Source organism: Eulemur rufifrons, chromosome 5, assembly GCF_041146395.1.
Source record: "Eulemur rufifrons isolate Redbay chromosome 5, OSU_ERuf_1, whole genome shotgun sequence".
In the NCBI taxonomy this organism is placed as follows: Eukaryota; Metazoa; Chordata; class Mammalia; order Primates; family Lemuridae; genus Eulemur; species Eulemur rufifrons.
The window spans coordinates 41,627,763-41,655,024 of record NC_090987.1 but is presented as its reverse complement, the minus strand read 5'-3'; the positions used below and the strand labels follow the sequence as shown (position 1 = coordinate 41,655,024).

Sequence of the window (27,262 nt, the reverse complement as noted above, 5' to 3'; positions counted from 1 at the left end):
TCTTAAGTACCTTTTTTGGGATGTTATTATAAATTGTATTGTTTTTCTGTTTCCAATTGTATATTGCTAGTATATATAAATAAAATGGTTTTTTGTATATTGCCCACGTATCCTATGACCTTGATTAAACTTATTTATTAATTCTAGTAGCTTTTTTGTAGATTGGTTGGTGTTTTCTATGTATTGATCAGACAGATCAAAAGAATAGAAAATGTCTCAACCAGAAAGTCTGCGTGTGAGAAAAAGCAAAAAAAAAAAAAAAAAAAAAAAGAGGAAATAAAAAAGAATAGAAAATGTAGAAGTAGAACCACATATGTATGGTCAATTAATTTTTGATAAGAGCTACCAAAATAATTTACTGTGGGAAAGTATAGTTTCTCAAAAATAGGACTAGAGCAAATAGATATCCATACACCAAAAGAAAAAAAAAGAAACCCAAATCTCCAAAACAAAAAACCTTGACCTTTACGTCACACCTTATATAAAAATTAAATGAGTCATAGATCTGAACATAAAGCTTAAACCACAATGCTTTAGACAGAGAAAAAAAAAAAAAAAACCAAAAAAACATAGAAGTGTATCTTCTGATTTAGAGGTACACAAAGATTTTTAGCAGACAGAAACTTACAGTCATAAAAGAACAAAAACCTAGGCCGGGCGCGGTGGCTCACGCCTGTAATCCTAGCTCTCTGGGAGGCCGAGGTGGGCGGATCGTTTGAGCTCAGGAGTTCGAGACCAACCTGAGCAAGAGCGAGACCCCATCTCTACTAAAAATAGAAAGAATTATATGGACAGCTAAAAATATATATATAGAAAAAATTAGCCGGGCATGGTGGTGCATGCCTGTAGTCCCAGCTACTCGGGAGGCTGAGACAGGAGGATCGCTTGAGCCCAGGAGTTTGAGGTTGCTGTGAGCTAGGCTGACGCCACGGCACTCACTCTAGCCCGGGCAACAGAGTGAGACTCTGTCTCAAAAAAAAAAAAAAAAAAAAAAAAAAAAAAAAGAACAAAAACCTAATAAATTGGACTTCATAAAAAATTAAGCTTCTATTCATTAAAAGACATAATTAAGAAAACGAATTGGAAAGCCACAATAGGGAAAACATATATTTCACAAAGTACTAGTATCCTGGATATATGTATAAAGAACTTTTACAGCTTAATAATAAAAGGACAAAATAGCCTTTTAAAAATAGGCAAAAAATTTAAACATCCACTTTACCAAAGGAATTATATAGTTAACAATTAAGCAAATAGTCCTTAGGGAAACAGACATTACAGCTGCAATTAGATACTACCAGTCACCCATTAGAATGACTAAAACTAGACAAACAAAACCAAATATTGGTTAGGATGTAGAGCAATTAGAATTTATATACATTGCTGGTGTTTTTTAAAGCAGGCACTTTGAAAATCAATTTTGGTGGTTTCTTACAAAGTTAGACGTGTATTCACTGTATGACCCAGCTGTCCCATTTCTAGGTATGTATCTGAGAACTTCAGACCCATTTCTATGCAAATAACAGGTACTAAATGTTCATAGCAGCTTTACTTATTATAGCCTGACACTGGAAGCAAGCCAACTAGTTCATTAACTAGTGCCTGGATAAACAAATTGTGGTACACCCATACAATGAATAATACTTAGCAAATTCTAAATGATAGAAAAGAGCAGGAAACTTAAAAAGAAAATTCCCCACTGTTCATATTTATATGAGAACAGACATGATAAAAAAAAATTAGCTGAGATCAGGTACTTCATGACCACATTAAAAGAAACATAAATAATAAAAACAAACCAGAAACTCCCATCTTGCAGAATACAGCATAGCATTACTGTAGTTTTAGCTTTACCCAATACCCCAAGCAAGGGCATAGATGGGTATCAGAGTTGTAATCAGGAGGTGTGAATGGTTTTAAGAACTAAGCAAAATGATAAAAATTATCTTTCAAATCTTTAGCTTTTTTCCTAATTTCATTTTTTTTTTTTGTAATTATGCCAGACATTGTCCTAGGCAGTTTTACATGTTATTTTTCTTAATCCTAACCTTAGCCCTGTGAAATAGGTTATACTATTATCATTTTGGAGCTGGGGAAATAGGCATGTGTAATGCTTGCTTAAGTTCATGTAGGTTATAAATGAAAGAGCTTGAATGTAGGTCCTCTAACTTCAAGTGCACTTGTTTTGCTCCTCATTCCCTTTCCCCATTAGGCATCAGCTATTCTCAGAGAGTCTTTTGGCTATCCCAGGACACTGGGTAGGACTTTCTGCTTCCTTTAATAAATATTTTTATGTACTAATTAAGCATTGCCTTCTTCTGACCTCAAGCAAAGTTTCTTTTCACTGAATGAGAAAGAGCTCAAATATATAGCAAGGGGAAGTGAATTTCTCAGGTTATTAAAATAAATCTAAATCCAATATGAAGACTTGTTAATATAACTTTTTGTTTTTTTTGAGACAGAGTTTTACTTTGTTGGCCTGGGTGAAGTGCAGTGTGGTCATCGTAGCTCACTGCAACCTCAAACTCCTGGGCTCAAATAATCCTCCTGCCTCAGCCTCCTGAGTAGCTGGGACTAAAGGCATGCACCACAACGCCCGGCTAATTTTTCTATTTTTAGTAGAAGACAGGGTCTCGCTCTTGCTCGGGCTTGTCTTGAACTCCTGAGCTCAAGTGATCCTCCCACCTTGGCCTCCCAGAGGGCTAGGATTACTGTGTGAGCCACAGTGCCTGGCCATTAATACAACTTTTAGGAAATATTTACAGCTCAAAGGAGTTGATTATCTCTATTGCTATATGATGGATATTGAAAGAGAGGTGTGTTTGAACTCCATTCTGTGCTTTGTGCTTTATTCTTAGATGGAATCACCATAATAAAAATAATTTTTTAAAATGTGCTATTCTACTTCAGAAAGTTTGCTGCCCTGTCCATTTTTCTTACTTTAGCAGCAACTATGCGAATAGTGTCACAGCAGCTGAAGAAGAAAGTGGTAACAGAGTTCAGTGTTATTTATTCCTTATGAATAGTTACAGTGTTAGCATTCTTCACTGTTGTCAAATTTTAACCATTTAAAATTTGTTTTTTTTATTCAGGGTAATGCAAACCTGGATATCCAGAACGTGAACCAACAAACTGCCTTACACCTTGCTGTTGAACGACAACACACCCAAATTGTTAGGGTAAAGTAAAATTCACATAAATTTTAGCTTACAGTTATTTTAACCAGACAGATTTTTTAGAATTTCTTGCAAACTGAAGTGATACAGTGTTAGATTTCTCAAAAAGCCATAGTTAAATGTACAACTTGTGATTTTAGGCTAATGTTTTGCATGAGTTAGGTAAAGAGTTTTAATATCTAATAGCAAAAATCTTTAAATTCTGATATTCAAAGTCTTTATAATTTTGTTGCTAGATTTGTGAATTCTCAATATTAAATGAGAAAATTTCAAAGTGACATGAATTCGTTTTAAAAAGTATATTGCTTCTTAATTTATGTAATTGAGAGTAAACTACAAATTAAAAGCTTTGGCTGTACATTTGCTGCTGCAAATTCCAAAAAGCCTGAAATATATTTTTTTAGTTTACTAATCTGGTGACCCAAACAAAAATATGTGAAAGAGTATCAGTTTGCATATTTTTATAGAGCAGTGATTCTTAAAGTTTGGAGGCTGAACCAGCAGCATCAGCATCACCTGGGAACTTGGTAAAAAATTCATTCTTGGGCCCTATCTTAGACCAACCAAATCAGAACCTGTAGGGGTGGGAACCAATAATCCTTGGTTTAATGAGCCCTCCGGGTAATTCTGATGGATATCTAAATTTGAGAAATACTACCCTAGAGTGACATTTTATGTAACCTTTTTGGGACAAAGGGGGGAAAAATGCAATTTGCCAAAACAGAGAAGAGATTGAGATTGGTTTCTACGGATGGTATAAAGAGCTTTTCTAAAGTTCTTTGCTAGTATTTGTAGAAAGGATTAGGAAAATTATTAAAGCATGACAAACAAGTCTTAAACTTATTTTTACTGCTTAAGTAATCTATTGAAATATGTTTATTTTGCATTTTATCTAAGAGGTTGTAGATTAGCAAACGCCATTCACATTTATTGTTATTTGAAATTCCTCTCTTGCTCAAAATTCATTTATCCTCCATGACTTTCCTCTTAACCATACATTTGGAGAAAATTGACCAAAAGAGAACGTAATCAATAACTTTGCTTGTTTGTTTAAATAATAGAAGAATTTTGAACATTACAATTTGGTCCTGGTGGAAGTGCTTAAAATATCTCAAGTCAAGTTTCTAAAATTAAAAGGAGAAAAAAAGTACAAATTTGCCCCAGTTCCCATCATCTTAGAGTAGGTGAATTAAGCAACATACTGATTCTCATTTCTATTTTCTCTAATTCAGTATATTTGAATAACCAGAACATACCACTCTCTGTAAGGAGCCACAGGGATGGAGAATATTAGAAAGCAAAGAGATAAAAATCATTAGCTTTAATGGTATTTCCTGTTGGGCCAGGGTGCTCTCACTGTTGCTTTAGATAGGTTGTAGTTTCTTATGGATGCGGATACTTAACCAAAATAAAATGTTTTTCTCTTTTAGCTTCTGGTCCGTGCAGGTGCCAAGTTAGATATTCAGGATAAGGATGGGGATACTCCTTTGCATGAAGCTCTGAGGCATCATACTTTGTCTCAGCTGCGTCAGCTACAAGATATGCAAGATGTAGGGAAGGTGGATGCTGCTTGGGAGCCATCCAAAAACACAGTGAGTAAAGATAATCTTTCATTCAGTACTAGTGGAAGCATTTTTAAATGCAAGATCTTATATTTGCTGCTAATATAATCTATATCAGATAAAATACTTTACCAGAGCTACATACTTAGAAATTTAGTTTATGTTCTAAATACTAAGTCAGTACTAACTATATTTCCTAACATTTTTACTTAAAATTGTTCAGTTCTTTTTCAATTCAGCCATTCAAATAGGTAGTGATATCTTGTGGTTTTAATTTGCATATCCCTCATGATTACTGATACTGTCTTTTTATTTTCTTGTCACCACATATATTTGATGAAGTGTCTGCTCAAATCATTTGTTCATTATTTTGTTGAGTCTTGTTTTCTTATTGGGTTTTGAGAGTTGTTTATATAATCTGAATATAAATTCTTTATCAGACATGTGATATGTACATATTTTCTCATTGTGGCTTGTCTTCATTCTTTTAACAGTGTTTTTGGAAGAAAAATTTATTTTTTCTTTCATCATTTGTGTTTTTTGTGGTCTAAGAAATCTTTGCCAAATGCAAGGTCACTAAGGTTTTCTCTGTTACGTTTTGTACTAGAAGTTTGTAAAATTTTAGCTGTTACATTTAGGTCTATGATTCATTTTGAGTTAATTTTTATAAATAGTATGATATATGGATCCAAGTTCATTTTCTTGTGAATATCCAGTTGTTCTGGCACCAATTGTCAAAAAGACTATCTTTTTCTACTGAATTGCCTGTGTACTTTTATCCAAAATCAGTTAACCATATATGTGAAAGTCTCTTTCTGGATCCTGTATTCTGTTCTGTTGGTCTTTGTTTTTAGTGATGTGATACCAACCCCACTCTCTTACTTACTGTAGTTGTATAATAAGTGTTAAAGTCAGGTAGTGTAAGTCCTCCAATTTTCTTACTGTTTTTTCAAAGTTGTTTGTTTATTCTAAGTCCTTCACATTTCCTTATGTCTCATTTTAAAATGGGGGGAGGGGAGTATCTACCTTCATAAGGTTATTGTAAAGATTATGGAAAGTGCTTAAAGTAATACTTGGTTCTATGAGAAGGGAGAATTGCATTAAAAAAGAAGAAAAAATAACACCTGGTCCATTTTAGATGCTCAATAAATGTTAACAGTTATTGTGACTATTTTTGTATACAATGTTTGAATCAGTAGCTCAGATGGTAGTATCAGAACCTGATTTGTCTCATTCCCCATTTCTTGGCTCAATTCCTAGGTATTGGTTGTATTCTCAGTTGTCTCTCCTGTCATTATTTCAAGTTAATTGCTAGCAGCTCCAGAGCCAAATTGATTAGAAAAGACTGCTATTTCTTTAATCTCTCAATCTGAAGTCCTGCTCTTGAGTTTTCTTGGCCTAAATTGACTTGACTTGGGTTATATGTTCCTCCCTGAACTAGTCATATAGGTGAGATAGATACCTGGTTGGTTTGGGCTGTTTGGTCCACTTCTGCAACTGGAAAATGGGTCCCTCCTCAATATATATTGGAGAAAATTGAGAGTGGGGAGAAAAGGGGGAGGGGATATTAGGACTGAAACTCATAAGTATTCACTACGCGCGCACACACACACACACACACACACACGATGGAAAGAATTGATAGCAGATTCCTAAAGGGAAAATTGACTCTTTTCATTTGATTTCAGTTAATAATGGGACTTGGTACCCAGGGGGCAGAGAAGAAGAGTGCAGCATCTATTGCCTGTTTCTTGGCAGCCAATGGCGCTGACCTTAGCATTCGAAATAAGAAGGGTCAATCGCCACTTGATCTCTGTCCTGATCCAAGTCTCTGCAAAGCACTGGCAAAGTGTCATAAGGAAAAAGTCAGGTTTGTATTATTTATTATCATAAAACTTAATATTCTGTACAGAAAGCATCATGCAGTTTCATAATGGAGGACCTGACTACTTGAAAATGTCTTTGTCTTTGCTCTTTCTGTGTCTTTGTGTTGACCCTTTCTTCCTTGAAAGTTTTCCTGCAGGCAGCGTATCTCTTATTTTATGTTGTGTTCTTCACTTTATTAAGTGCAGTGCTTTATGCTTAATAAGTTCCAAGAAACTTTTCTAAACTAGTCTATTCTCCTAGTACTGCTGCGTGTTAGGAATTTATAAGAAAAAGTCTGACGGTAAAAATACTGTGATTAATGTTACATATATTTAAATTTTTATTTGTTTTTTATTTTATTTATTTAATTTTTTTAGAGACGAATCTTGCTATGTGGCCCAGGCTGGACTCAAACTCTTGGGCTTAAGCAATCCTCCCACCTCAGCCTCCCAAGTAGCTGGGACTACATGTGTGTGTGTCACTGCACTCAGCTCTGTATTTAAAATTTTAATAGAATCTTCCTAAGAGAGGCAGTTTATACTCCATGAACAGGGTATGTCTCACACAAATTCTATAATAATTCTAGCACCCTGCACAGCACCTCACATGCTCAGTAAGTATCAACGAAGGATTGACAGAACGAACAAATGAATGAACCAATTCCTGGTGGTGGTTTTTCTAAAAATGATCACTTCACATTTGTCTCTTTTTCTGATAATAAACATGTTAATGATTTAATTATTATTTAAGACATAACTGATTTCCTTATTATGTGGTATTATAGACATACCAAAAGGTACACATCTCATTACTTTTTTGTCTGAGCAGTGCTGTGCAATTATTACTGCCCTTATTACCTGGTTCTTGTCACTGAACATTTTGGTACCTCTTCCTTGACCTTTGTGTTCTCTTGCCTCTCTTATAATTTATGTGTAGTTTTGGAATTTGTGCATAGAGCTGTATTATAGATGAAATTAACATAATGAGATATGTACATTTCTTTAAGTGTATCCTTAAAGAGGATAAAATTCTATTACAGGAAACATACAAAAAAGAAAAAGACAATGCATTTATAAAGATACAGAAACAGGGCACTATGATTACTGCAGATAACTTTTAACAATTGAGTATAACAGCAGTCCTCAACCTTTTTTGGCACCAGGGACCAGTTTCATGGAAGACAGTTTTTCCACGGCGGGGGTGGGGGGGTGGGGGGGGCTCAGGCCTCCATGTGAGCAATGTGAGGGAAGTGCCTGTAAATACAGATGAAGCTTTTGCTGCTCACCTCTTGCTCTGTACCCCCCAATTTTCTTACTGATGGAGGTGGAGAGTGGGGCGGAGCTCTGTGGTCTGGTCCCTAACAGACGGTGGACTGGGGTGGGGGACTGCAGGGGTATAAGAGGGAACCTCTGTGTGTGTGTGTTTGTGTGTTCATGAGTTTCTGAGGATTGTGGTAGAAACTGTATCTGAAGCTGTAGTTTGGTCGTATATATGTATTTGTGTGCCTTACAGCTACATATTTATAGATTCATTCTCTTTTTCTATAATAGAATTTTTTATGCTTCTTAAGGATTCACTCAAAGAAATGTCAAAACAGCAGCTGAAGTGTCGTATTTTCCAAAATGCTTTACCTGTTGTGGACTCTGATGATGCCTTTGTTCTATCTTTAGTGAGGATACCTAACATGGTTGCAAGTTAGGATTTTTGTTTTATTCCTATGCCTTTCTTTGTCTACTGGCTCTATGTAGCTAGAACAGGTTCTGGGTTAAATTTTGATTATGTTAAATTTTTTTTTATGACTGTTTTTGATTTCTTTGTTAAAAGATTCACTCTTTTCCACTGGATGAGAGTTTTTTCAATTTGAAGTTTGAATCTAGCTAGAAGTACGTAAAGATGCAGAAGTGTATATAAATAGAAAAATATAGTATTACAATGTTTCACACACAGATGTTAAAGCTTAATTTTTTAACATAACTAAAATTGTTTTTTGTATACTAATGATATTCTAGATATATTTTAAAACAATGAATTTTTAGTAGAAATATTTTGATAGACTTGATTTGAAATATTTTCTTTTATTAGTGGTCAAGTGGGTTCTCGAAGTCCTTCTATGATTAGTAATGATTCTGAAACCTTAGAAGAGTGTATGGTGTGCTCAGATATGAAGAGAGATACTCTTTTTGGCCCATGTGGACATATTGCTACCTGTTCTTTATGTTCTCCACGAGTCAAGAAATGCCTCATCTGTAAAGAACAGGTTCAATCCAGGACAAAGGTAATATGCTTTTAACATAGTATTTTATTATTTTATGAAGTTTTTTGAGACTATAATGAATGATAAATAAAATTATATGACATCATAAGTCGGTTTAATTTTGTTCTTCCAACCAATGATTTAAATATAGGAATATATAATTTATACATTTATTAAGAGATCAATTCAGAATTTCTGAATTTGTTGCTGGTTTACAGTCTTATTAATGTATTTATTTGTCAAGTTCATTATTATCTGAATTCAATACTACTATTACTCGAAGGAATGTTTTTTTTCTAGCCCTTATGTGTTTCCTTCTAAAGTATAATAGCTAAAAATAAAAGTTACCTGTTGTTTTGCTTTCAAAGCCCGCCATAACCATAGGTACATTTAATTCTATTTTGTATTGTAGTTACTTGTATATCATACTTTTTTTGAGTTTTGTATTCATTTTTGTAAAAACACTAGTTTTTTTTTTTTTTGTAGAAATATCACACATTCTAGATTTGTTTGATTGTTTTATCATAGTGTTGTTCAACTTGTTTCTCTACTCTCACTGTTTCCTATAAACTGGAAGTGTGGTGTAATGGCTTGGTTAGGGTCAGCTTAACATTTTTTGGCAAGAAAACTTTACAGATGGTGCAATGGTACTTCATATTACGTGTCACCTGGAGGCAAATAAAGTTTTGTCCTCCTGTAATTAGTGATGACCAAATTCTTTATCCACTCTGAACTTCTTATCTCTTCCTGAGTCCTTTTGCTTTTTGAGAAGTATTATTCTTTTCTGGGTTTTTGGTTTTATTCTTATCCAATGTATCTTAGTGCTTTATTATAGCTGTACCATTTTACTCATTTTGGTTTACTGAAATAATTGATTTTTTTTTTTTTTTTTTTTAGTTTTTCCTTACTTGATATTGTGTGTGTGTGTATGTGTGTGTGTGTACGTATAAGTAACATGAGGTTTGAGTCTCTTACAAGTGTTTTTCTCGAGGTGAGTAGTTTAAACCGAAGAAATATGTTGAAGTATAAACTTAGGAAGTATGTACACTTTTTTCATTCCCTTTTTATTCTCTTCATTTTTCTCTTGGCATTTCATTAACCATCAATAATTAGAAAGGAGCTGGTGCTAATTCTCATAATAAATTAGCTGGCAGTGACATAAAAGGTGTTATCTTGCCAGTACTTCGTACACTTTCAACCTTCTAAGCCTGGATGGTTTTTATGATCCAGATGAATATACCTTTGGTAAAAATTTGGCATAGGAAAAAGCACAAGGAAATTATTTTTCGTAGGAGACACTGGAGTGCTAGTGTGTGTGCAGTTAGTTACTTAATTTATAAAGGTAAGGAGGGTGAGCTAACAGCACTTACTGTATGCCAGGAACTATGTTGACATTTCATATGTATTAAAATTGGTATCAGCCCTGCTTAGTAAATTAATGTGGATTAGTCTACTTGGTATTGATAATTTTCTTTAGGTACCTGCTTACAATAAAGTGACAGTTTGGGAAAGAATATGAGAGAATAAAAATTTAAATCATTCTCTTGTTTTTAGATCGGTCTGTGTTTTCTCCTGTTGTGCTCAAAACTTTTTGTTAGATTAAGCCCTATTTCAGCAAACTTTTATTGAGCACCTGTTTCCTAGTCAAGACAAAGATGTATATGATAATTAACTGCTAAAATTTATAATCTGTTGGCAAACTATGACTTAATTTAAAAGCTACTTTGCTACATAGGATGTTATAGGTGCTTTATGAAAGATGTAAACTGAGTTCAGCGCCCAGGTTGTCAAAAGCAGAGTCTCAGATATGAAATGGCTCTTATATAAGCTGAAGCTCAAAGAAGTACACTGACAGCTGGTTCTTGAACACAGGTCTCTAAATTCTTAAGCCGTTGTTCTTTTCTCACTGTGTTGCGATGCACAGATAAAATTAAGAACAATGTCTACAAGGGAGGGTTGATGGAACAGGGAGGTAGAGAGGAAAGAATATGCTGTCATTCTTTTTCAGACCTTCTGAATACAGTTATTTCAAGAATTAATTGTCTTGGAATTTGTTTTGTTAATTATGAAAATTTCAAACCTTTAGAAAAGTACAAAAATTAACATACCCACCCACCCAACAGATTTGCCAGGTTGCTTGCAGAGCTTTTGACTATAAAGAAATAGTGACCCCAAGTGGTTAAAGGATAATGAACGTCTTCATTGAAGAAAAAAAATACAGTATTTGGAGGGTGGGAGAATAAACAAACTTAGTCTCTTTAGCAATTAGAGAAATACAAATAAAAAATTACATATTAAGATGAACTATTCCTGTCAGATTAGTAAAGGTAAATTTAAAAAAAACAATGCTAGTGAGGAAATTAGGAGATGGGCTTTCCAAACACTGCTGGAAGCTAGGAGACTATCTTGACTATATATATACACATCATTACCGCAACATGACTTGATTTACTAATTCTCCTGGGAGTATCACCTGAGGAGATAATCCAGAAGGAGGAGAACAGTCATGGCCACAAAGTTTTTTTAATAATAGGGGAATGGGTAAGTAGATGATTGTTAGATCAATATGCTACATTATTTTAACTTCTTTGAAAACAATTCAGGTGCACAAACAAATGTACTGGGAATCATTTAAAAAACCAGCATAACTTTATACATAATATCTGATTTACTCTTAATCACCCTGTGAAGAATTGTTCTTAGTCATTCAGATAAAAAAACAAACCGTGTCTCAACAATGTTAGATGATTTGTTAGTTTTGGACGTATATTTTGAATCTAGAAACACTAGTCTTGACCAACCATGTTTTACCGCTTTCCACTGTTGCTACAATTATGCAAATTCTATGTACATACTGAAGTATAAGTTGAGAAAGTCCATAGAGAGAGAGCATGCAATATTTGATTGTTTCAGGTGACATTATAAGTGAGTGGTTGTTGTCATTTTTGGACAGTATAATATTACATGATACGAGAGGGCTAAATGTGACTGTGTGTTAGGAGGGGGGAGAACAGGTGAAAGACAGGGGCAAGAGCCAAGGTTAATAGTTACATGCTTAAAACTCAGATTAAGTGGAGAAGAAGAGGAGGTAAAATTGAGAGAAAATTATGCACAGGTTGTAGAAGACTTGTGGCTTTAGAGTTTAGGAAGAAAGAACAGCCCAAATCTTATGGCTTCAGGCAGCATGGGAATTGACCAGGTACTGAAAAAAGGTGCTTTTATTAATAGGTAGAGTTCTTTAAATGTGCTTAAACAGAAAAATCCCTCTTGGACTTTAGTAATCTGGCTAGATTTTTATTAATGTTAGAAATCTATCTTCTCTTGGTCATTTGAGTTTTTTTAACTTTTTTATTTGTTCATTGTCTTTTTAATTCCCTCTCAAAAGTAGTTTTTGGGAAAAAAAAACTTGAAGTCTAACCTGGTCTCCCTGACCTCAGAGGAAATTGAGTTTTTCTATACTGTTCTTTTAGGACAGGTAGGGAGATTAATGTGGAAATAGTGCCTGTTGTGCTAGGGTATGTAAAGATGTGAAAATGAGTAACCGGGAGAGCAGAGGACAAGGGAAAAGGGTGCATTAAATTTCTCTGTGCTTAAAGTGTTTCCTTATAGAGCAAATACATTGGATATAAAATCTGTTATACTGACTAGATTTATTTGTAGATGTTCACTCTGTGCTGTAACCTCTTCTACTGTGTGTAGATTGAAGAATGTGTGGTATGCTCTGACAAGAAAGCAGCTGTTCTTTTTCAACCCTGCGGACACATGTGTGCTTGTGAGAGTAAGTAGTTTATACAAACCTTCCTCAGTATTATAAAAATGGAAACAAAACAAAAGTTATTATCTTTGAGGTTTTGTGTTTGTATTTTTGCTTTTTGGATAATTTACAAACAAAAAAGTTGGTGGGCCCTCTAGTACCTTCCGTTTCTTTCTCTGTACTAGAATGTCAGCTGTTTCCCTTTATGAGCTGAGCATTACAGAAGACTGAATATGCTGTGTTCTGCCACCTTGGATTTTGACTTTAGTTACGTTAGCACAAAATGATCTCTTTTCACACACAATAGAAATTTATTTCCAAAAATGAATATTGAAACATTTAGTCTAGTCTTTTTTCATATATAAAATTAGCACATCTTCATTAGTCTTCACCTTAATATTTATTGCCTCTCTTACGTACTTTCCCCACTACTAAGAATCCATGGCAGTCATTTGAGGCTATAAATTCTGACCTTCCATTAGCCTTTATGTCAAGAGAGCTTATAGAAATCTTTTCTTTATGAGGACATTATTAAAATTTAAGAGATGTTTTAAAATTTCTCTTAAACATATTCTCTTGAAGGCGTTTGCCTTTTATATTCCTCTTACTCAAGTTCATACACTGTTTAATATTCTCTTCCCTTTGCTTTTTTTCATTTTGTTGATGAAGGATTTTAAACAAGTTTAACAACTTACACATTTTTTAAAATGGGCCCAACGTTAAAGCATGGTGTTTCCTGTTACTAGATAGTTCAGTCAGTAAATATTGACTTTTTTTTTTTTTTTTTTTTTTTTTTTTTGAGACAGAGTCTCACTCTGTCGCCCGGGCTAGAGTGCCGTGCCATTAGCCTAGCTCACAGCAGCCTCAAACTCCTGGGCTCAAGCAATTGCTTGCCTCAGCCTCCCTGGTAGCTGTGACTATAGGTGCATGCCACCAGGCCTGGCTAATTTTTTCTATTTTTAGTAGAGATGGGGTCTTGCTCTGGCTCAGGCTGGTCTCGAACTCCTGACCTCAAGCAATCCTCCTGCCTTGGCCTCCCAGAGTGCTAGGATTACAGCCACGAGCCATCGTGCCTGGCCTGGTATTAACTTTTAATATATTATCTGACTAGAATAACATACAAATGATATATGATCGTTTAATCTCATTGGCATTGATTTGCTTATAGCTGGTCAACTAAAGAAAGGGTCAAGGTTTTCTGCTGTAGCATTCTGCCCCAAGTAACTGTTTTTGTTTAGCTAAGACTGATAAAGTGGCTATTACCGACTATCAAAAGGGCACATAGAAAGAGAATTCTCTCTGTCTTAGGTAAAAGGGGTTTAGGAACCTTAAGTTTTCATAGGCCAGAGGTTGACAGACTTTCTTAAAAGGTCAAATAGTAAATCTTTTTGGTTTTGTAGGCCACATGGTTTCTGTAGTAACCACTTAACTCTTTAACTACTCAACTTGGACACTGTAGTACAAAACCAACCATGTAAAATATGTAAATGAGTGGGCATGACTCTGTTCAAATAAAACCTTATTTACGAAAACAGACTATAGGTCAGATTTGGCCCACAGATGATAGTTTGTTGACCCCTATCACTGACCAAAGTGATACCAACATGAGACTTGAAAGATGATTATATTTGCTAGTTGATAATACAGAATTTAAAGCCTTAATGTAATATTTTCCCCAGGAGCTTTCAAAGTTTTTTACATATTTTTTGCCTTAAAATGTAACAAGAGCTATGGCTGACTCTTTTTGAGCTCTTAACACTCTGTACCAGACATTTTAATCTCTTTTTTGAATATTTCCTCATTTATCTTCAGGGTAATCCTAAGAAGTAGATGGTTTTCTCCATTTTATAGACGTTTCTTAAACATTTATTTGCTGGGGAAGATGAAATTGAAATGGAAAATGTTCCTTTCCCAAGGAGTATACAGAAAGTAGTTAGTCTAGTATCCACATCACAGTAATGTCAAGCAGAATGTTGGAACCTTGAAGAGTTTAAAGTGCCTTGATAGGTCAAAGGAAAGAGAGATTATATTCCTTTTGGAAGAGCTGAAGAAATATTTTATAGAAATAATATGATAAGTGAATTTAATAGTTACAAGAATTTTAGATAATTATAGTTATATATTATGTATTTAGGCAATTAAATTAATCCTTTAAATTTAAGAAGAAATCTGTCCTCACATTGAAAACAAATTCTGAACCAGATTTCTACTAGCATTAGCTCCTACCTAGTGCATCTCACATAACCAAGCATCAGACCCATTTATGTTTATTTAGGCTTTGGCATGAGGTCGGCCTTGATAATCATTCTCTATCTAACAGTGTAGTAAGTATTAAGAGTATATGCCCCACACTGTCCATCTCAGTGGTTTTGTGCTTTGTTAAAGTTTAGCATTTTGTCATAAGTTACCCCTGATATTGTGCCATGAGTTTTCATTATTTTTCCTGTTTTTGAAATGAGCCAAAAAGTGAAAGACACTTGGTGCATAAGCTAAGGTATTAAGTATACTTTCATAATAAATGTTAATGCAAAAAGCTATGTTGAATTGTTGTGTGTTATTTTATAATTAATTAACAAGTTTATTTGTAAGGTAGTATTAACAATCCACAAATACGATTGTGCCTAGATATATATTTCTTTTTGGCATGAGAAAGCACTGTACTGAAATGTTACTGATAGTCTTTTCAAATTAACTATTAGGTAGTCCATTATGAAAAATTTTAAATGTTTTCCTGAACTGCTACATTAAAAAAGTAATCACTAAACAATTTCCTTGCATCAGTTACATTGCATCAGTTTGATAGAAGGAGAGGGAAAAGAATTGTTCACCACAGTTGGTCTGAGTGCAGTGGTGTTTACAACTAATTGATCACAACCAGTTACAGATTCCTTTGTTCCTTCTCCACTCCCACTGCTTCACTTGACCAGCCTTTTAAAAAATAAATAGTTTAAAAAAAAAAAAAAGAATTGCTCACCATATTTTAGGAATTTGAGAGATAAACCATTTACAATAGAAAATATTTTTAGAAAATTATCATGTAAGCAAGCTTATAATTCCAGTATTAGTTGAAATTTGTCAAGTGTTTCTACCTCATTTATTCTCAAGCCTTAAGATGTTGAAATATTTATTGTGTTACTTATTAAAAAAAACAAATTTCACTATTCAACTGCATTAGAAAATGTCATTGTTTTCATAATGATGTGCTCTGTGTTCTAGAGGCTACTGATGGAGAATACTCAGGTTGATGACATTTTAAGGAATTTGAATTGTATATTGATATAACTTGTTTAATGTTTATTTCTGTGTGAAGTTTAAATCATAAAATTTAGCAGAGAAAGGCAACACTCTTATGTTCTTTCTTGTAAGAAGTGTATGTGTTACTATTTTGCAGACTGTGCTAGCCTGATGAAAAAGTGTGTGCAATGTCGGGCAGTAGTTGAACGAAGAGTACCTTTCATTATGTGCTGTGGAGGGAAAAGTTCGGAAGATGCCACTGATGATATCTGTACGTGAATTTTCTTAAGCGTTTCCTTTCTTGTTGGGACTTGCATGAACATCTCTTCTTATTTGTAATACACTGTTGCCTTATAAAACTGAGTTGGATGCAGAGACGTATGTAACAGATATGGTTTTTTGGTGCTCTTTTTCCCTTACAAGCACCTGAAATAATATTTTTTCTAGTGTGTGATATGATTATAGAATTTTAAACATTAGTCTTTTGAGAAACCTTTATGTATGGTATAAAGAATATACATTCTTGGCTGGGCGCAGTGGCTCACGCCTATAATCCTAGCACTCTGGGAGGCCAAGACAGGAGGATCACTTGAGGTCAGGAGTTCGAGACCAGCCTGAGCAAGAGTGAGACCCCGTCTCTACTAAAAATAGAAAGAAATTATCTGGACAGCTAAAAATATATATAAAAAAAAATTAGCCGGGCATGGTGGCATATGCCTGTAGTCCTAGCTACTCGGGAGGCTGAGGCAGAAGGATTGCTTAAGCCCAGGAGTTTGAGGTTGCTGTGAGCTAGGCTGATGCCACGGCACTCTAGCCAGGGCAAAAAGAGCGAGACTCTATGTCTCCAAAAAAAAAAAAGAATATATGTTCTTAAAGAAAATTTGCTTTCTCTTTTTAAGATGAATTTTAGTGTATTTTGGGGGGACATCATAATACTAAATATTTTTCAGTTTACAAAAGTATTAACCTTTATGTAGCATGTTTACCTGTTTCATTCAAGTATTTTGTGGTATAGTAATTATTTGTGACAGAGTAACTGTAGGTAAACAGAAGTGTAACCCAGTAAGTAAGTGGAAAGATGAAAAATATTTACTTTAAACTTTTTCAGTAGTACAGCTATTTCAAAATTTTTTTGTCTTTGCAGTAGATATTTCTTTGCACTAGATGGTATCTTTGATTTCTTTGTTTTATGAACATTATATGAACAGATGAGAAAGAATGTTAGTGTAGCAGCTTCTGCCCAAGGCTTTTGTCTTTATCACAAATAGAGCAGAATAAAAATCCCAGGGACAGATTAACTAGAACAAAAATAAAAGACAAAGAATCTAGAGAGTAGGATAAATAAAATAAAAGGTATCCGTCCATTTTTGCATGGCCTTTCTTGAGTTCCTCATCTCAGACCAGTAACAACAAGGAAATTTGGGCATAAAGGAAGGAGGCTAGTTTTTTTGTGTGTCCTCAAAAAAATCTTAGAGGCTTTAAGATAATTATTGCTGTCCAAACTGGCCAAAACCCTGCTGTCTACATTTTGGGTATGTATGACACAGGAGCAGAGAAAACAAGCATAAAATGTATTTGTGAGCTTTCCAAAGGAAGCAAGTAGAACCTTGCAAAACCCAAAAGTCTGTGTTTGAATTATGCTCTAGCTGAGTTCAAATATAATTAGAAATTAACATGCAAACCTACTTCTTTTTGAGGATTATAGATGAAAGAGTATAACATGAATGTGACTACTGTATCTGTTGTCCAAGTGTGAAAAACTGTTTTGACAAGGATTCTGATAATAGTTTTGTGTTTTTAATAAAACAGTAATAATTTTGGAAATAAAAAGTCATTATGTCAAAACTGTAATAACTGAAAATTTTTTTTCTATTATTATAGCTAGTGGGAATATTCCAGTCTTACAAAAGGACAAGGATAATACCAATGTCAATGCAGACGTGCAGAAGTTACAGCAGCAGTTACAGGACATTAAAGAGCAGGTAATGATTTCATGTTAAACATTAATTCTAAGAATTGCACTCAGTGTTTTTCTATGAAACTATTATTTTTCTAGAAAACACTATCAGTGGGCCAGGTAAGGTGGCTCATGCCTGTAATCCCAGCACTCTGGGAGGCCGAAGCAGGTGGATTCTTTGAGCTCAGGAGTTCGAGACCAGCCTGAGCAAGAGCGAGACCCCGTCTCTACTAAAAATAGAAAGAAATTATATGGACAACTAAAAATATATATAGAAAAAATTAGCTGGGCATGGTGGCACATGCCTGTAGTCGCAGCTACTCGGGAGGCTGAGGCAGGAGGATTGCTTGAGCCCAGGAATTTGAGGTTGCTGTGAGCTAGGCTGACACCACAGCACTCTAGCCTGGGCAACAGAGTGAGATTCTGTTTCAAAAAACAAACAAACAAAACACTATTAGTGTTTTCTGTATCAAGTGTGGTTTATCTTAATGTATCACTTATATTACTTGAATATTTGCAATGAGTAATAAATATCTGATTAGAAGGTTTAATCAAGTACTTTCCAAAATAGGTAACACACATGACCAGTAAATAGGAAAAAAATGCTCAGCCATATTAGTGATCAGGAAATGAAAATTGAAACCACAGTGAAGTGCCTTTTCAAACCTACTAGATTGAGGAAAATGTTAAAGACTGTTGGTATCAAGTATTAGGCAAAATATTTAGCAGCCATAATTCATACACTGCTGATGGTAAATTAGTAAAATTAGTAAAATTAGTAAATTAGTAAAAACACTTTGGAAAATAGTTTGCTATTATCTAATAAAACTAAACAGGATATTGCTTGAGAACACAAACTTAGAAAAATAACATAGAGATGGTGTTAAAAGTCAAGGATAGAGGTATTCTTGACAGGGGGATGGCTGGAAAGAGACACAAAGAAGTTTCTAGAGTGTTAATACTCCATTTCTTGATATGAGGACCAGTTACATAAGTTTGATCAGTTTGTGCACTTTTATTAAACTGTACACTTATGATTTGTGCATATTTCTATATATGTATGACACTTTAATAGAAAGGAAAAATCTGTGCGACACCCTCCCCGGCCCCCCCCCCCCCCCCCCCCCCCCGCAATATAAAGAAAAGCAAGAGAAAGATAATGCAAAATTCACAATAGTGATTATCAGTGGGGGCTAGAGAGAAGGGCTTGGGGAGGATTTACTTAACGGGCTTCAAAACTAAGAGTAGCATTCCATACTTTAAACTGGGCATTGGTTATGTTCTTTTTACATCCTATGTCCAAAAAAGTAATCCTTTCTGTCTACTCAATATTTGATAAAAGCAGCAAGATAAATCAGGTAAAACTTGTAGGTGTAAATATATGTTAAATAAGGGCCGGGCGCGGTGGCTCACGCCTGTAATCCTAGCACTCTGGGAGGCCGAGGCGGGTGGATCGCTCAAGGTCAGGAGTTCGAGACCAGCCTGAGCGAGACCCCGTCTCTACTAAAAAAATAGAAAGACATTATATGGACAACTAAAAATCTATATAGAAAAAATTAGCCAGGCATGGTGGCACATGCCTGTAGTCCCAGCTACTCGGGAGGCTGAGGCAGTAGGATCGCTTAAGCCGAGGAGTCTGAGGTTGCTGTGAGCTAAGCTGACGCCACGGCACTCACTCTAGCCCGGGCAACAAAGTGAGACTCTGTCTCAACAACAACAAAAACAAAAAACAAAAAAATATATGTTAAATAAGAAAGCAAGTCTTGGCTGGGCGCGGTGGCTCATTCCTGTAATCCTAGCACTCTGGGAGGCTGATGGTGGAGGATGGCTTGAGGTCAGGAGTTCAAGACCACCCTGAGCAAGAGTGAGACCCTGTCTCTACTAAAAATAGAAAAACTAGCTGGGCATGGTAGTGTACGCCTGTAGTCCCAGCTACTTGGGAGGCTGAGAGAGGAGGATTGCTTGAGCCTGGGAGTTTGAGGTTGCTGTGAGGTAGGCTGATGCCATGGCACTCTACTCAGGGAAACAGAGTGAGACTCTGTCTCAAAAAACAAAAAAAAAAACACTTTTTTTTTTTTTTTTTTTTTTGGCCATACCTTACCACTTTGACCCTGTGACTAAATCTGATTCAAAGGCCTCAGCAGTAGGGCTCAAAGCCATTTCTTTAGCTTGACAATCACATCAGCATTGTCATGCAGTTATTAGAGTTATCATTCCTGTGTTTTCTATCTGAATTTATAAGAAAATAACATAGCCAATAAATAGTGACCCAGGGTAACTAATAACCCCTGTGATAACTAATTTCAAATTGAATGTCTGTGTATGTATTTATTAGGCATTTAAATACTCTGAAAAGATGGAGACTCCATGATTAGGTCAGTTTTTCTTTTGAAATCTAGCACCTAGCAATATGTGTTACAGATTGAATAAGTAAATATGAATTTAGAAAGGTTCTTAATATAGTTGGGAACATTTTGGGCTCATTCTAATATAAAATAAAATGTTTTTAAAATTTTGAAGCTCTTAGCATTTTGGTTCCTTTCCAATAAGACAATTACAGAAGGATAAATCTGATTTTTTAACACATCTTTTGTGAAAAGCATTTTATCTCCTAATTATAAATTTAAATTGTTCTTATAATAAATGATGACACTTATTGAACCCTATTATAGCTCCTAAAAGAATAATTCAGCTCTATTATAGCCAAAGTTTAGCATTCCAGAAAAGTTTATTCTTCCTTAAATAACCCTCATCACTGTATTTTATCACTAAAAAGTCATTTTCCGAGGTCTGATGGGATTTCTTGTAGGGACCTCCTTCAAGGTTACCAAGAAAACCAGAGAAAACATCTGAATAACTCTCTTTATTTAAATCTCCAATCTGTTACCACAATGTTCCTTTAACAGAAATTAATTTCACTTGCTAATAAGGATTTATTAATCTCAAAGTAATTTAACACAGAGTGCACAGATGTGTTTTACTTTTGTGTGTGTGTGTGTGTTTACTTTTTGAAATAAGAGCTATTAATTAATTACACAGACCTTGAAAATGTATTAAAAACAAAGATATTTTAATGGCACTAAAAAGCTGGTTTGGCGGTTTTTGTTTTTGTTTTTTTTTTTGAGACACAGTCTTACTCTGTTGCCCGGGTTAGAGTGCCATGGCGTCAGCCTAGCTCACAGCAACCTCAAACTCCTGGGCTCAAGCAATCCTCCTGCCTCAGCCTCCCAAGTAGCTGGGACTACGGGCATCAGCCACCATGCCCGGCTAATTTTTTCTATATATATATTTTTAGTTGTCCATATAATTTCTTTCTGTTTTTAGTAGCGATGGGGTCTCGCTCTTGCTCAGGCTGGTCTTGAACTCCTGACCTCAAGCGGTCCTCCTGCCTCGGCCTCCCAGAGTGCTAGGATTACAGGTGTGAGCCACTGCGCCGGGCCTGGTTTGGCTTTTTAAAAATCCAAAAAGGTGTGATTTTCTACAGCTTTGCTTCTCAAAACTTTAAGATACATAAATATGACAGTTTGCTTTGGAGGAGTGGGGTTAACAATTTAGAACACAGTTCCTTTTTTTTTTTTTAAATAATGATCTCTGGTATTGTCAAGGTCAGTAACTACATTGTCAAATAAGCTTCAGGCCTAGTTTATTAATCTAGACATTCCTATTTATTCCATCTTATTTGGGAAAGATATAATTCAGATGAAGTATTATGATGTATTAAGGCAAAATATGTTTTTATAAAATGTGTTTTGTGAAGAAATATGATTTCCTAGGGTGTTTCCACAGAAGTATACCTAACATATTTCTAAATTCTTCTGAGTTCGTGAAATTTACATTTATTAATGCATAACAAAAGCTAATTGGTTTTAACTCAGGGAATCTACATTGATACTGATGCAGTGCAGCACAATGTCTAAGAGAAGAGATCTGGGGCCACACAACCCAAGTTCTCAGTATGGCTTGCCTTGAGGAAGGTTTTAAACCCCACTAAGCCTCACTTTCCTCATTTTCCAAGTCGGAATGATAATAGGACTGAGACTGTATCATATCAGGCATAGTGCCTGGCATGTGTTCTTTTTTTTTTTTTTTGAGACAGAGTCTCACTCTGTTGCCCAGGCTAGCGTGAGTGCTGTGGCGTCAGCCTCGCTCACAGCAACCTCAAACTCCTGGGCTCAAGCAATCCACCTGCCTCAGCCTCCCAAGTAGCTGGGGCTACAGGCATGCGCCACCATGCCTTGCTAATTTTTTCTATATATATATTTAGCTGTCTATATAATTTCTTTCTATTTTTAGTAGAGATGGGGTCTCGCTCTTGCTCAGGCTGGTCTCGAACTCCTGAGCTCAAACGATCCGCCCACCTCGGCCTCCCAGAGTGCTAGGATTACAGGCGTGAGCCACCGTGCCCAGCCCTGGCATGTGTTCTTAACTACATCTCTGCACTGCTCCCCAACCCCCAATACGCTGGTACATCGTGTTCTTTTCATACAAGAACAGCCGTGACTGGGCGCGGTGGCTCACGCCTGTAATCCTAGCACTCTGGGAGGCTAAGGTGGGGGTGGGGCGGGGGGAGTGGATCACTCGAGCTCAGGAGTTCGAGACCAGCCTGAGCAATAGCGAGACCCCATCTCTACTAAAAATAGAGATTATATGGACAGCTAAAAATATATAGAGAAAAATTAGCTGGGCCCAGTGGCGCATGCCTGTAGTCCCAGCTACTCGGGAGGCTAAGGCAGGAGGATTACTTGAGCCCAGGAGTTGGAGATTGCTGTGAGCTTGGCTGATGCCAGGGCACTCTACCCCGGGCAGCAGAGCAAGACTCTATCTCAAAAAAAAGAACAGCCGAGTACCTAGAGTTAAAGAATCTGAATCAGACTGAATGGAGCTATTTTCATCCATTTCCTATTATGTTTTGGTGTTTTTATCTTTGGTTTTATATAGCTTTTTTTAATTTAATACCTTTTCTACTATCCTGACAGTACCAGTATTTCTATTTTATAGGGATGACATTTTACTTAAACATTTTTTAAAATTATTTTCAAAAGCATAAAAAAATGGCTTTGCATGTAGCTTATTTTCTAGATTCAAAAGGAAACTTGTTTAACTTGAATCAAATTACCAGTTTCTGATTTGTACACATCAATTGACTAAGACAACAGAAGAAAAGTAATGATATAACAGAATCGTCACGTTATGTCACTTTCAAAATATAAAGTGCCTGAGCATTTATCACTTTGTTGTCTCACATTACAGACAATGTGCCCTGTGTGTTTGGATCGTCTGAAGAATATGATTTTCCTCTGTGGCCACGGAACATGCCAGCTTTGTGGAGACCGCATGAGCGAATGTCCTATTTGTCGCAAGGCTATTGAACGAAGGATTCTTTTGTATTAACTAAGAAACACAGTGTGTTTTGTTAGCTAAAATATCTAGTCATGAGATCTTAGTAAGCTTTTCAGCTAGTTGGAAGTTCTAATGAATTAATTTCTAATATGATAGTTTCTTTACTAGAATGTAGACTGTAAATGTACTAGAACAAAAACTCTACGGAAGTGTTTGAAATTGTGTTTTTTGGGGTTTTCTTTTTTCTTTTAAATTTAGAAAATCAAATCCTTGTAATTCATACGTACTTTACTTTTAGCTTCTAAGGGAAACCATTAAGGATCTCCTGATTATTTTTGTTTTTATTGTATTTTCTCTTACAATTTATAAATTTGTAGGACCTAAAAGGAGACACACTTGCCTATGATCAGTTATCCTTTAGTTTATCATGGTCTTACACAGTGAGTTGATGCAGGTACTCTGAAAAGTCATGCATCAAATGAAAGGGGCAAGCCAAACCTTATGTCACATATGGTAAACGATAATGCTAGTACACACTCTGCATAGTTTAAGGGAATATCGAAGGGAAGATTCTCTTTTTGAGATAACAGAAAGTTATCCACATGATTGTTTCTTAATTTTTAGAGTAAATGGATGCATAAAGTAAGAGTATAATGGCTTTGCATTTAGCTTATTTTCTAGATTCAAAAGGAAACTTGATTAACTTGAATCAAATTACCAGTTTCTGATTTGTGCACATCAATTTTAAAAGAAAAATAAATTACCAGTTTCAAAATTACTGATAGACATGAAAAGGAAAAATAAGCAATCGTGGGCAACTGAAGGGAAAAAAAAAACAGTAAAAGAGTACCTGTTAACTGACCACGTAACTGTTAATGGTCAGTGATATTAATATTGATACACTGTTTTGTTCAGCCAGCATTTTAAAAAGTATCTGTGAAAAGTGTTCACTTTTCCCTGTGATTACTTACCTGGGCTTGATCTGACCAGTGAAATGACCTTACTCTATCTGGACCTCTGAGATTCTATTTAGCTTTTCTAGTGTGCTGATCTGCAAAGGATAATGCATTGTCCAGAGGCAGCGATCTTTTTTTCTCTGTATCAATCAATTCTGACAGTGTTACTGATTCTGCCTTCATTATAGGCCTTACTTCCATTCTTTCTCAGATAGTAAGTCTTACTATAAAGAAAACAGTCTCTCTTTATACCTAGAGATGAGGATATTATTTAAACTGCCAACAATACCCAAGGCATAGTAATTAACCTCATAATACTTTAGAAAGTATGACCAGGACATGTACAGAAATATGTCTGATTACCTGTAGATTTTTTTTTTTTTTTGACACCAACTTTAGAATACCTAATCATTTTCTCTCCTCTGAATGAGTGATCTTGTTGCCTCCAGGATAAATATATACATAAATAAGTGTTTTGCTGCTAGATTATAAAAATATCAGCTGTTTACAATGGTGTCTACTATATACAGTTTATAAACTTACTGCTAAGAATAGTTATCTTCTTTTGTAGTTTTTTTCTCCTTTAAATCTGGTTAGCTTTTCTTATTTCAGTTTTTCTACTATAATACAACAACTAAATTTAAAATAACAGTGTCTTCATCCCTTGTAACACTGTGGTGTTTCTGGCTGCTTAATTGCTGCTGCCTTTGGAAGTCCTGCTTAAAGCCATGGGGAGTTTTGCTGGCTGATTTTGTCATCTTGACAATTCCATATCAGTGTTTAGCTGAGTAACTCTACCATTTAGAACAGAAAATTTTTTATAAATTTCAAATTTGAAAATTTATATTAACTCTATTCAGTTATCTAATAAGAGGCCACTGAGGCTATTTTTAAAACTATTTTAAAGTTGTAAAAAGGCAGAACCATCTGATTGATGCTGTTCACATAAAGACACAAACAAGACTATCTTCTTGCAGATTTGAAAACAGCGTAAGTCAGGTTTTTCCTTTTCTTGCATGCCATAGGCCACCCATCTCTTTTCCACTAGATCCCCTGGTGAGGAGGGAGCACCTGGCTGACTCTTGCAGAATTTGGCCAATCAGAGTATTGTGTAGTCTACAGCTCTGCTTTAAACAAATGCTTTTCATTTATCTTCTGAGCTGCAGTGCTAAAACTTATAATTGGTAATATCATCTTCTAGACTAGTTTTATTATTTCCTTCATAATAGAAGTATAATAACATAAAATTCTGTTATAGAAATCATAAAGTCACTATAATTTTAGTGCTAAGTACTTGTGGATTTCCTGTATTTTTATCACTTTAAAATTTGTTTCATGAATAGAAAATACTTCTCTATTCATGTTTCCAAGTACCTAAAAGTTATTTTACATTTATTTTAGGTTTGTGAGAGAGAATAAATTAAGAACTTAATCATTTAAGTGACTTTCCTCCAGCTCTCTGAATGCTACCTCTTAATATATGTCTCTTAGCAGTACTTTTCCAATTAGGTGTGTTTCTTCCTCATTATCTAAACCTCTTTATCCTGTGCCTCAAAAGAGCTTTTACTATTCCTAGAATCATTAAAAAACTGACATGCATTCATTTAAAAAAGTATTTATTGGGCTGCAGGGGCTGTATACACAACACTGAAAAAAATAGTCAAAGCCAAGTGCTCATTCCTGTAATGCGAGCACTTTGAAAGGCTGAGGCAGGAGGAGTGCTTGAGACCAGCCTGGGCAAGATAGTGATACCCTGTCTCTGCAAAAAAGAAAAAAGAAAAAACATCTTAGCACAGTCACAATTTATTGTGCAGCAGCATGTATTTAAAGTAATCTATAGTCAAAAGGAAGGGATTCAAAGGTACAAAACATTTCCTGATGTTTCAGAAGAATTGTCATTGAGTTGCATTTGGATTCCCTCTCTGTACCCCCTCACCTTACCACATTTTTATTATTCTAAGATTGTTAGCTTTGTTATGCAAAACACACACACAACTTACCAGATGGTGCTATTCTAATAGTGTTTGTCCACATAATTTAACATTCTTACTGCTTATACCATATACATATTTAATTTTGTTGGGAGCAAGAAGGTTTTCAAGAGAAGATAATTTTGTATTAGTATAGGAATATTATATTAGACAAGTGTTGAGCTGGCCAAAATATGCTTAAAATATTTGTAACTTTAAACATTGCAAATTGACCAGCTAACTACTAAGGCATAAATTTAATTGATAAAGTTGGAAATAACTTTCTTAAATTTATATTTTTGATGGCTTTAGCCTGTAAGAGCATTTTAGCATATTGAAATGCATGCTGCTTAAGGTTTGTCCAGTTCAAATTTCAAAGTTTGCTGGGTCATTTTCACATGGTAGAAACATACTATCAAGTTATGTGTTGCCCAGTTGCTTTTCTTTGATTATTCTGAACTCTGGACCCTTTTTGGAGTAGAAAGAATTGTTAAATTTATGAACTAAGAGAATTAGGGAGGGGGTTAGATAGGGTCAGGACAGTGAGGTTGCTACAGATAGGAAAGATAAAGATCATGTAGATTCCATGAAAGCATTAGTGGAGAGAATATATTTAATTAAGTAATAAAAAGGGTCTTTCAGCCAATCAGTTCTTAGTGTAGAGTAATAATTACTTTGTAAATTAGAGAGGCTTTAATACAGCTTGCTTTTTTTTTAATCCAAAAGGAAAAGCACTTATCCTCTCTGATTGTCTGCAATGTTTTACAGTAGTAATTTGTGTAAAAATTGAATTTGGGGGTAGACATTTTTTGCATTTTTATTATGGTAAAAAACACATAACATAAAATTTACCATCTTAACTGTTTCTCAGTGTACAGTTCAGTAGTGCTAAGTACTTTCACACTGTTGGGAAACAGATCCCCAGAACGTTTTCATCTCACAAATCTGCAACTCTATACCCAACACCCCTTCCCTCCTCCCCCCAGTGGAATAGGATTTTTGACTATGTGTAAATCAGGAAACACCTGAATTATTTAGTACATTCTTTGTGTTTGCAAGATCTAAAGTCACAGTAAACATCAAGTTCTTAGAGTTTAGGGAAGGGGCAGCATTTCTCTCTCTCTTCTCCCAATTGTTAGTAATCATAATTGAGTAGGTTTAAAATGTCTATTAATTGGAAGAGTTTGTGATTT

General features: G+C 35.2%; 1 protein-coding gene across 1 annotated transcript in view; it reads left to right on the top strand.

The window, feature by feature from the left end:
- The window catches only part of MIB1 (MIB E3 ubiquitin protein ligase 1), a 111,569-nt gene extending 87,651 nt beyond the window's left edge, over nucleotides 1-23,918 (top strand). Inside the window, exons 14-21 of the mRNA XM_069468192.1 lie at nucleotides 3,093-3,179; nucleotides 4,607-4,768; nucleotides 6,427-6,608; nucleotides 8,687-8,879; nucleotides 12,558-12,636; nucleotides 16,004-16,117; nucleotides 17,728-17,828; nucleotides 23,054-23,918. Of these exons, the coding sequence (XP_069324293.1) occupies nucleotides 3,093-3,179; nucleotides 4,607-4,768; nucleotides 6,427-6,608; nucleotides 8,687-8,879; nucleotides 12,558-12,636; nucleotides 16,004-16,117; nucleotides 17,728-17,828; nucleotides 23,054-23,194 (1,059 nt within the window). The 3' untranslated portion in view covers nucleotides 23,195-23,918. The remainder of the gene's footprint in view (nucleotides 1-3,092; nucleotides 3,180-4,606; nucleotides 4,769-6,426; nucleotides 6,609-8,686; nucleotides 8,880-12,557; nucleotides 12,637-16,003; nucleotides 16,118-17,727; nucleotides 17,829-23,053) is intronic.
- Nucleotides 23,919-27,262: the final 3,344 nt, after the last annotated feature.